This window comes from Thunnus albacares, chromosome 22 (assembly GCF_914725855.1).
Source record: "Thunnus albacares chromosome 22, fThuAlb1.1, whole genome shotgun sequence".
Lineage (NCBI taxonomy): Eukaryota > Metazoa > Chordata > Actinopteri > Scombriformes > Scombridae > Thunnus > Thunnus albacares.
In genome coordinates, this window is record NC_058127.1 from 10,883,429 (window position 1) to 10,895,483 (window position 12,055).

The window sequence follows — 12,055 nt, forward strand, 5'->3', positions numbered from 1 at the left end:
AGAAAATTGTGAAATTGACGATCCCATCCGTTCCTGAGCCCGAGGTGACATCTTCAGATTTCTTGAGCGTGAAAAGTTTGTAAACAGAAGTTTGACAGAAGAAAAAATGTTAACTCAAGGTGCACTTACAAGCTTTTTCATAGCTTTCTACTACATCTCAAGGTCTTCTTATAGATGTATATATTGCATGTTTTATCCTACCAACAGTTTAAAATTGTCAATTGACAGTATAGTATTATAAATCAAAGAAAAGCAGCTGGAACCATTGAGGATTTTCCCTTTTTTTATGAAATTATTGTTGGATAAATACGAATGATTAATCGATTATCAGAATTGTTGATTAAGTTTCAACCCATCAACCAATCAGCTCACAGTTTCAGCACCACACAGTTCATTGAATAGATATTTCTAGTGATTTCTAGTCAGGGACTCCGCAGTCTTTTGATTGCAATGACTTGATGAATAATTGATCCACATTTTCTCCTTCCTGCATGTTTTTACTCTCACAGACTGCGGGTGGGAGCTGCTGCTGCTGCTGCTGCTGCTGCTGGGATGGGAAACAGGAAGTGAACGTCACTGACACAGGAATGGGACTAGAGGAAAAAAAAAGAAAACACCACCATGATGAGGAGAATGTCAAATCCAGTCGTGTAGGAACACAAAATTCCCCCCACCCCCCCCACCACCCCCCTTTTAGTTTCAACTCAGGAAAAAGATGAATTGTCGTATCCAGGCTGGAATTGAGGCATCAGGAAGGTACGTTGCAGTGTTTTTTTTATTATATCATGCGTTGGGAAGGTTAACACGGTGTGTGTTTCTCCACCCGAGGCCATCTATCCATCCATCCATCCATCCATCCTTCTCCTCATCGCTGTCAAATTTTGTGAACTCACAGGTTGATTTTACATCCCTGCAGCCCAACAGCAGAGGCCTGCTCGGACTCTTTTAGCTCGGGTGTCGATGCCTTTCAGTTCGCGTCAGATCAGTAGAAATAATTAGCTTGTGCTAGCTTGTGTTCATGTCTGCATCTATTTTATGGATAATGTGACGCTTTGGTGGACCCAGGCCCCGCTCGGGCTGCAGGCAAGGAAAAAAAAAAAAAAAAAAAAAAAAGCTACGCGACTCATCTGCTGCATGCAAACAGCAGCTCGTAAAAAAAAAGTGTTGTTTTTTTTTCATGGATGTCTGCACCGTGTAACGCAGATGTAACGGTGATGCATTCACGGCTAACTGCAGCCTGTGAGATTTCACTGCCATGCTGGCTGTGTCATGGCTGTTTTCTGACATTAAGCGTTGAAAATCGCATCTATGTCGTTTATAAGATAGCTGTTTAAGCAAGGTTTCTCTTATTTAACAAAAAAATCTATGCTGATTCTGATTATAAACTAACCAACAATGCATAAAGAGTGTAAAAAAGTTGGTTTCGTTTCATGGTTTTCCAGAACATCATCCACATTTATAATTAACCACCTGTATTTCACCTCCACATTTATTAAGTTATGCACTGATCAGTTTGTTTTCTCTGTGCTAGGGCTGCTACTAATGATTATTTTCAGTATCGATTAATCAGCCAATTGTTTTCTCAAGGAATCAATTAGTTGTTTGGTTTATAAAATGTCAGAAAATGGTGAAAAATGTCCATCACTGTTTACCAAAGCCCAGGGTGACGTCCTCAAATGTCTTGTTTTGTCCTGATTAACAGTCCACAACCTAAAGATATTCAGTTCAGTCATATTAGACTATAGAAACCAGAAAATATTCACATTTGGGAAGCTGGATTCAGAGAATTCAGACTTTTTTTTTTCTTAAAAAACGACTCAAAACATCAAAATAATTGGCAATTAATTGAATAGATTTACCAAGTAAGTTTCAAAGCCTTCACCCTGCTGCTAGGAATACAGGTTCGATGGAGAAAAACTGAATCCTTTTTATTTCTTTTGAGTATTTAAAACCAACCGTGTGTAGTTTTTGTTAGTTAGTGTAAATGTAAACCCTCCTCAAGTCACTAAAACACCCAAATCTCCAGACAATACAGAGGACACGACCTCGGTGTCCATTATCGTAGCTTCTATTAGTGAAGTTCTGATAATAATTTATTAATGTCATATGAAAATGAGAGTTGACTTCCCATCATCACGCATTATACTTCCCAACATTGACATCCATTACACAAATTATAATGTAATCCCCCCCCCCCTACTCCCCCATATTTAAACATGTATGAATATATGTGTTAACAGCAGGGCCGCAGCTGGTGTTTATTTTCATTATCAGCTCATTTGTTGATCACATCTTTGATTAATCTGTTTGGTCTATAAAATGTCAAACAAGTTCACAGACTCCAAGATGATGCTAGTTTAGTCCTAACAACAGTAGAAAATCCACATATATTCCATTATACAATGATATGAAAGAGAAAACAACAAATGCTCACAATAAGAAGCTGGAACTGACAGTTTTGACACGCTTACTTGTTAAATGACTAAAACAGTTAATTGATTATCAATGTTGTTAGTTTTCTGTCTATCAGCTAGTAGTTTCAGGACAAATAGGCAGGATGTTAAACATATTTAGGTCAAGAGACTCGGGGGTGATGTATTTTAGGTTGGTGTGTGCTGTTCTTTTCCTTTATAATAAATCTAAACCACTGCATGCGTCTCTCTAGACAACACATACAAACATTTGGGAAAATATTTGTTGCCTTCAGCTACATATTTGTTTGAAAATGAGCAAAAATATGAAGATGCCGTCTTGGTTTCCTACTAACTAGACCCTACATGTTGACAAGATGTCCCTGATTGCAGTGTTACTTATAAACGTGCACTCAAGTTAATCTTTCCCTGCTCTTTTTCTCTTTTTTTACTCCGTCGCTGCTCAGTTATTCAAGCGTACATTTATAATTTATGATAAGCCGACTGTCCTGTCACAGCACCGCCCGGCGTTTTTCAGACAGGTCAAACCAAAGGCACTGCAACGCTCCTTATTTGATTTGTTATCGCTGTCGGGTTTAAATCAGCGCTCCTGATTGTGTTACGTGCGTCTGGAGTGTTTGCCTTCGCTCCTGTAAGTATGACCTCAGAGTTGCATTCACAGTCGGACAGATTTAAGTGTTTATCTCCCTCCTCCCCCTCGACGTCACACATTACCCAGTCTGTTAAAATGAGTTTATGTGCTATGTCGTTCATCTGGAAGAAGACGGTCACATTGCACAAATCAGCAGTTACTGTTTCTGGATGTTGCTAAATCACTCTTGGCTTTCACTTCCTTCTGTGTCTTAGCTGTGAAAACATCAGGCTGCTGATTTTTGAGTGAAATTTCTGTTCCAAAGTTAGAGCCGCTCTTATTAAATCTACCAGACTACTGAAAATAATTAGACTGTCCACTGCCCTCTACATGCAAAATAATCCTCTCAGTCTGGGGAAGGCTGGATGAATTTGACAGCTAACTAAGCATTGAGAGCACACACACACACACACACACACACACACACACACACACACACACACACACTGAAGAATTCCTTGAATGAATCTATTTCTTTAACTCGTAAAAGTAAGAGCTTTTGTTTCATCAGTCTGGCCTGTTTTTTTTCTTCTTTTTTTATGAATAATATCTCCCCATGAAACATATTATAGACTGATTGATTTACATGATACACATGTCAGGTCACCTGTAAGACTCATGCATACATACAGAACGTACATACCCTGTACATGAATACATCTAGAGGGGCTTCTAGGGCATTTCAATAGTGATTAACCTGCTGCAGCTAACGATTATTTCAATTAATATGTCAATTATTTTTGCAATTAATCGATTAGTCGTTTGGTCTATAAAATGTCAGAAAATGCAGAAAAATGTAAATTTCCCAAAGCCCAAGATGCAACGAAAAATGTCTTGTTTAGTCCTGACAAACAGCCCAAAACCTGAAGATATGAAGTCATCATTAACAGAAGAATAAAAAAAAAACAGAAAATATTAATTTTGTAAAAGGTGCAATCAGAGAATTTTAGCATTTTTCCTAAAAAAAAAAAAGACTCAAGATGATGAATCAATTATCAAAATAGTTGGTAATTAGGCCTAATTTTCAGTTGTTCAACATATCAATTAATTGGCTAATCATTGCAGCTCTAATTATGAATCAACTTTTTTTGTGATCAATTATGCATTCTATCAAATTTTAAATGTTATTTTACTCATTTGCCATCACAAGTTCTCAGTCAGAACTCAAAGTTTTGCCTGAATTTTTATGACTTAGTCTGATCAGTAGATATAAAGCTGCTCTGTAATTATTTGTTGTGTAAAATGTCAATAAATCAACATTATAACTAAAACAATTAACCAATTATGCGAATGACAGTTAATTGTTTGCAAATGTGATAATTTCTTAATTGTTAAAATGATTTATAAAACATTTTGCAGGTTACAGATTCTTAAACGTTCACACTTTGTTGCTTCTTCCTTTTATCATATCATTGGTTCTACAGAATACTGTCGGGTTTATTTGATTGTTGATCAGACAAAATAAATCACTTTAATCACTTCATTTGATTTATCTTTCTAGAAAGAAGGTATTTGTGACTGTTAGAATTAAAAAGACTGAATGATCAACTGATTTAAGCCGTTTAAAGACCTGAATATAACTGTCAGTAGCGCTGAAAGCAGAGAGAAACGTGTCGGATTAGTGATGTTTGACTCACTAACTGGATGTGTGTGTGTGTGTCAACCTTACATCATTACACGACTACATTATCACAGCGTCAGTGATCCAGTCGGTTCATTCGGCCTCTGATTGTCAGCGTGTTGTTAATTGAGGGTTAGTAAAAGCTCCTTGTTGTGTGTGTGTGTGTGTGTGTGTGTGTGTGTGTGTGTTTTGCAACAAAGCGATCCGTTCGACCGGCCTGGCTGCCTTTTTGAAGGATGTGTGTCAACTTATCGGGCCTCTCTGTGGAGGAGGTGCGAGCCGAGTCGGTTAGAGGGAGGGCAAAACGCTGAGTCACATCGCAGCAACAGTCGCCCGGGCAACGCCTCCATAGCGAGCAGCAGGAGGAAGATAAGGCCGCTCGCTGCTCAACTAGTTGTCTGACATCAGCAGACCCTCGCTGTTGATTATGCTACACACACCACGCTCTCTTCACGTCCTCAAATGGCACAATGAAATCTGACTCGAAGGGTAATTATTGTTTTGATTTTTGTTACTTGTGGAAAGAAAGAAGGGGGAAACATGAACAAGTGTACTGCAGACTGTCATAATTATAGCTATTAAATGTCACCAGCGGAGAGAAATAGAAGGAAAAAATGACAAGTCTAATTAAAGCAGACGCATGGTTGGGAGGCTTCAGCAGCACGGTGCGTTTGATAACAGATCTGTCAGTCTGAAAAGATGATTTCACATCTTTAACATTTTTACCGTCACTTTAACTTGTGCTGGTTAAATCCTGCATGAATCAGAATCCCTGCTGCTGATGTGTGTTTTATTTAAATTTAAGAATTACCATAAAAGTTCAGTTTTAAACCAAACAAAGTAGTTGAAAGAAGGAAAGAAAGCTTTGTTTAATGAAGCAGAAAGGTGTAAATTTAACTCTTCTTGCAAAATCATGACTTTTTCTGCGCAGTGTAACTAAAGGTCAAAGAGAGACAAAAGTCGACGTCACGTGAACCCACCCTAGAAGCTCTCCGCCTCGGCGTTGGCTCCGCAAACGAGCTGAATTGAATTTCCTGGCCGCGCTGATTCGATATAGCTCAAAGGGAAGTCCTGTCTCACAGTGAATCAGTGTGATTGTTGGCTCAGGGAACGTTTCTCTTTCCTCTTTTGACTCACATTAGAGTCTATGCCAGTGAAGATTAGCGGTCTTCGGTTTCACTGTTGGCGTTTGCAGAAGGCTTTTTTGTCTGTAGCAGCTCGGGCCCGGCTGAAGTATCCCTGTCATAACAAAGTGTCAAAATGTGTTTGTTAACGGTGAACGACTTCCACTGCAACACCCCACATCTGAACCGAGAGGCTCAGTGTCACCATTAAACAGTTTGTCCACCAGAGAGCACTGACACATTTATTTGAAAGTGTCCTGTTCAGAACATATATATACAACAAATGTAGCCTCTTAACATCCACCAATTTTCGCCTATTTGGCATACCCAAATGGAAAAGCTTATAATAGAAGAACCTGTATTAGGCTTCATTTGAAAGGTAACATCTTCTAGTTTTTGTTTAGCATGTGGCTAAAACACAACCAGAACTACATCGGTTCAATTATGCTTCAAGAAGTGTTTCTGGTCTTCGTCTATAATGAGTCATATTTGAATAACAATAACTAGGACATGCTTTATGCCAGAACTATGTAAATCACTGCACACCTGCTACATCTTGTGAAACACACCTGTATAAAATTCCAGACCTCTCGGCCTAACTTAATGGGAGTTAAAGAGTTTTTAGTTTGCGGTGTCAACCTCAACGTCTCCAAGTGGCCAAATTGTGCCATTTACAACTGGCTTAAGCGGGTTACCGGCGACCCGGTGGACGCTAAGAGGTTAAGGGAACCTTATAAAAAAATGTTACAGCTGATATATTGATATCAGAATCTTTTAAATTCTCAAATATCTCATCAGCATTTAAAAATATAGTATTGTAGGACTATAATCAGAATATTATGACGGTTTATTGTTGACAGTAGAGTAAAGCTTTGTGATTGTGTGGTGTTGGTAACACTTGAGGATGAGTTGTCCATTATATTGAAGTAGAAATGGGGAAATATAATATATATAATCCACTGACTTTGTGTGCAATATATGCAACTGTCATTGCGGACAGACTTGTACCTTTTTTCATTTAGATCCATCCATGAAAAGCCATCTTTACCTTGTTGTTGGTACACGTGGTGTTTAGTTTACTGTGATGAACTGAAATGCAGTGTATGACCAGGCCAGATGTACTTCTGATTTATCTTTTTAAATGCGAAGACAGAAGGCACAAAGACGTTTTTAGTTGCCAAGTTAAATGTTTGATGCTCGGTATTCAGTCCTGCACTCGATCCATAACGCTGAGTTCACAACTTTTTTATGCTGAGATTTCTAAACTTTTCACAGGCTTCACCCCCGAAACTCAACAATTTTTTTGTCTTATTGTGCTCATCAGAGCTCCATTCATCTTGAATGCCTCGGCTTTCTCTTTTTCTATAATTTCTGTACACAGCTGATGAAAAGGAACATTTCATAATGACAAAAGCCGCTTTCACATTTTGAGAGAAATCCACTTCCTAAACTGGTCAAGCTGACTCCCAACTTTTTCTTTTTCTTCACTTCCCTTTTTCATTGTTGACTTTTTTCTGAAAGTCACTTTTCAAAGTCAACAGCAGGAAAATACAAAAAAAAAAAAATCTGGATCAAGTAGGAAATCTAATCCTTTTAGGTCAGATATGGAGGGAGCTACAAAATCTATTAGATCCATGTCTCTTTTCACAGAGATATAGAGGAGAATAGAGTCGCCTATCAGACAGTAAAGGATTAGTGAAGATCAGTCAGCGAGGTACAATAAATATCTGTCTGTCCCCTAAACTCTCTTCCTCTCTCTTCCTCTATTACTTTGTGACTCATCATGCCTCTAGCTTGATATTTCCTATAAATATCTTCAAGACATTGTGTAATTTTCAGGAGTAATCGGTCTGTTGTTTGCGCTTGGTCTGGCGGGGATCATTTTAGGTCAAGTCTGTCACTGCGGGCGTCACACCCACGGCTCTGGTGTAGTTTCCATCTTTTTCCACAGGGGGGAGAGGTTTGAGCGAGGGAGAGCTGCCGTGTGTGTCGATGCCGCTCTGCACTCTTTGGTCCAGCTGTATTATCATCATCAAAATCATCCTCTCAATGTCGGGAGGATGTTCGTGTCGTTTTAATCCCTCCATCTGTAAATACTCCACTTTTTTTTTTGTGTTCATTATATCATCACTGCCAAATATCTTTTTTTTTTTTAGTATTATTTGAAAGGCCTATTTCTAGCTGGGCTTTTTTTTTTAAAGGAGTCTTCCTCTTAAAGTAATTCAAATGTTCCTTAAATTTTATGTATGCATGATCAGAAATATTTTATGAGGATGTTTATTTTCAGACTTAATTCTGCTTGAGTTAACTGTGCATTTCCAAAAGATCCATCTGGGTCATTTTCTCTCTCTCTCTCTCAGTAAGCAGCAGCTAAGTTAACCCAGCCAGACCAGTTTTCAGCATTTGTACTGGAAAGCCTCCACCCAGCAGGTTTGCATCATTTGAATTAAGCTGATGTTGTCATTCATTTGTAGAAGGATTATCTCCAGCCATAGTACATTTGAGACAAGATTTAAAAATCTTACTAACACCAGGAGTCTGTAATTCACTTTCATTTCCTCTTTTTTTAGAAAGATTACGTAATTGTGTACTAATTATAGGGAAAATACAGATTTGTAAGGGACAAAACCTCCATTTAAACACAGTAAATATTCTTTCGATAGCTATTTACCATTGGAAATGTTATCTTCTATATATGTTATATGCTTGTCTACAGATAGATTTCACATTTTTTGCATTTCTAGGTTACGCTACCGTAGCAATGAATCAGATTTAATTTTAAGTACATCAATTTGACACTCTGTTTTCTCTGTAATCAGCACCAGATTTCATGGTTGTTTCAAGGAAAAGTCTTGGAAATCGCTCTGAAATTACAGATCCGTAAAAACCAACAGAAAAAAAAAAAATGTTGACAAGAGTGACGTAAGAATGAAACTAAGGATGAAGGTTGTTTCATAGCTGAGATATGAACTATTTGTGTCAGATATGATGAAGAATCCTTAGCGAGTGTGGCAAATAGTCAATGGGACTAGATTTATTGATCAAAGATCGAATGTGTTCTTCTTCTACTCCTTGCATCTCTTGTTCTCCATCTTTCTTCCTCATCACTGGCATGGAGAGACGGGGCTCATGAGTTCACCTTGGCTCATCATCGTCATCATCATCATCATCATCATCATCAGCATCATCATACATCTTTTTCTTTATATCACTCCCCAGTGGACGACTTTCTGAATCCTTTCTCTAGATGAGGTTCATAATAAACTCGTCGTCCTTCGGTTCTTGTTATTCGTGGGCTGCTCTGAGATCTAGCTCCGGGTTCTGTTTGCGTCCTCCGTCATGTGCTGCTCAACTGATGACTGTTGATTTTCGCTGGACTCTGAATAATGTGTCCGACTATAATCGAGTCAATCACCGCCTCACTGTTTGGCTGCTTGTCAGCGTTCCACCTTTGTCCTCCCCGCACTGCTCATCTGTGTACCCGATAGACTCACTTCTCCTTATAGACTGTATAATCTCGCATCCTCACAACAGAGTATGTATATCTCCACCACCACCACCCCCCTCCCTCCCTCCCCTTCCCCATCATCCAGGGCACCGGCGCGTTGCTAAATGGAGTCGGAGCAGCTGTACCACAGAGGCTACTGCAGGAACAGCTACAACAGCATCGCCAGCGCCAGCAGCGACGAGGAGCTGCTGGATGGAGCCGGCGTCATCATGGACTTCCACACCACCGAGGACGACAACCTGCTGGATGGGGACGCTGCCTCCCCAGGTAGGGAGCACGGGATACCCCCGAAATACCTCCCTTCCTACAGCTTGATTGGCCCTACACGTGGACCCCTAAAGCTTTCCACTCCACGTCCAAGACTTGACGAATCCTGACCCTCACTCTCCAATCAGACTTTCCTTGAATTCTCATTGAGCTTCCCATCGCCCCCTCCCTCCCCCCCTCCCCCCTCCACCCCACCCTCGTTCTTTATGTTGCAGCTTCTTCAAGTCCAAAGTCCAAAAGTTTTTATCTTCTCGCCAGTCAAAGCAGGCAAATATCTGCTCTGGCTGTGATTCACCTCACTGCTGATGTCAAGACGCTCATGTGTGCTGCTGGCCTGTGACGCAGTTGCTCTGCTATCTGCCCCCCCACCCCCACCTCCCCCGTCCTCCTCATCTTCATTCACATCCACCAGCTGCTCCACATGTCATCTTGTCACACCCTTGAGACACCAGCATCCATCCGGCATCATGTTTCCGCTCCCATTTTGACCTTCAGAGCCTCACAAATGGTTATAAAACTATGAACTGATATTTAAATAGAAGATAAATACGATTTATAGTGAGTCACTTGTTTGTAACCTGCTGATAAGAATATTTCACAATTCTCTGAGATTAAAAGTCCACTGATTAGCTTTCAGAGCTTTCAACTGTATCTCACAGTCTTCATCAGTAAATGGAACTGGCTCAGAAATTCAACAACTCAGTAGTAGGATTGCTAGTTACTTCCAAAATAAATTGAAAAGTACATTGAAGAGCAATTAGTAAATGGAAACTGAAAAATAAATTTGTGGATTCAGATGCATTCAGATTATGAAATTTGAAGATTTAAAAAGTTCACAATTTCTTTAAGCAGTAATTTATCAAATTTAATATATCTATACATATTTTTTGTTTCATTTAGTTATTTATTTGTAATTTGATCTGTTTACTAATTAACTGATTGAATTGATGAATTGCTTTCTAACCATTTGTAAGGCTCTCTAAGGGGTTTGGCTCTAAAACATTTTGTACTGTTTATTATTTTGTGTTTTCACATCTTAAATTCCTTTTTATCATAATTGTGGTTCCGTTGATAGCTATGACTATGCAGCAAAACCTCCATGGTTATGTCTGCCCTGCTTATTTTGTTCTGCTGTTTCCATCCGCCATCTTAACCAAGACAATTTTTTTATGTTCTTGCTTGCTGTTTTTTTTTTTTTTTTTTTTTTTTTTTTTTTTGCAGCGTGCTTTGTGTCCTCGCTGCCACTTTTATGTGTGCTTTGGCCTCGGTCGTCGTTCCCCCTCCTTCCTTTTCTTTCGGCTTACGTGGACTTGTTCCTCCTGACAGGTAGCAAATAATGATGGGTGGTTTTAATAACACATACACGTGGCAGAGCCTGTCTTGTGGTTTTTGTGTGTATATGTGTGTGTGTGTGTGTGTTGAATAAATGCGTCATCGGCCGGCTAAATATAGCAGAGCTTAGGTGGAATGTGGTGTACAAGTAAGCCACAGTGTTTTTAGTTTATTAAAAAAATACAGCGGTGTACTTGTGATGCCAGAAAGTGTTTTGTTCCAGCGTGTTTGATCAGTGACGCATCATTCCCTCATTCATTGTTAGACTTCTGGAAGTGATTTATGTCATGCGTCTACCTGTCTAGAAGTCATACCAACCATTGCAGTCACCTGTTTCTCATTCATTTAGTGGCTCAGTGGCTCTCTGACTGGTATATCTGGTGTCCCATCAACACCTGATCTGCTGAATCCTGTTTGTTCTTCCTGTCTGTGTAAATATGCTGATTCCTCTCTTGCTGCCTCTTGTTTCCCCCCTTTTTTTTTTTTTTAGTTTTGACTTGCAGCTGATCAAACAGAAAACGTCACATGCTGAAGGTTGTGCCAGAGCTATTGGCAAATATAAATTGTTGTATTTAATCAGAATGCTTCCACATTGGAAATTTGCTGCTTTGATTTTTTTTTTTGTGTGTGTGTGAAGTTCTTTTTCTCTTCGAATGCAGAATGAGCTCTGAAGTCTGCAAACTCAGCTTACAACTGATTGTGTTTATGCAGGGGATGAAGTCATCATGAGCTGTTTTAACTGGTGTTTGCTTAGCATTGTGGTTACTTTATTTCTGTTTGAATCGGGTAATTGAGATAAATTTTTTTATTTGATTTGATTTTAAGTTTTAAGGTTGCAAACAGGGTTTAGAATAAAGATTTAGTACGCAATTTAAATTAAAAGTAGACATTTGTTTGGGATGATCCCAGAAGGAAGGCTGTATCTGGAAGATTGTTTACAGACTGAGTTATGAATTGACTTCTTTATGATTTTGTGAGTGTAGTAAAGCGTGAAACAGTGATAGAACAAGAGTCTAGACTCGGCCTATTTATTATTGAAGAGGTAACTGTGGGTGACCAGGCTATTCAGTAGGACACACACCAACACAAGAGATGTATTTCTGTATTTGCAAACATACACAGTGCAGCAGGATGCAGACA

The 12,055-nt window shown here is 39.2% G+C and overlaps 1 protein-coding gene across 5 annotated transcripts in view; it reads left to right on the forward strand.

Moving 5' to 3' along the window:
• Positions 1 to 553: 553 nt before the first annotated feature.
• The window catches only part of clcn3 (chloride channel 3), a 43,238-nt gene continuing 31,736 nt past the window's right edge, over positions 554 to 12,055 (forward strand). Inside the window, exons 1-2 of one of the 5 annotated variants that reach the window (XM_044340556.1) lie at positions 554 to 756; positions 9,402 to 9,583. In XM_044340556.1, coding sequence (XP_044196491.1) covers positions 9,421 to 9,583 — 163 coding nt within the window. In that variant the 5' untranslated portion in view covers positions 554 to 756; positions 9,402 to 9,420. Of the gene's footprint in view, positions 757 to 5,046; positions 5,174 to 9,401; positions 9,584 to 12,055 lie in introns of those variants that run through there. The other 4 variants (XM_044340563.1, XM_044340562.1, XM_044340557.1 and 1 more) reach the window with 4 other exon arrangements.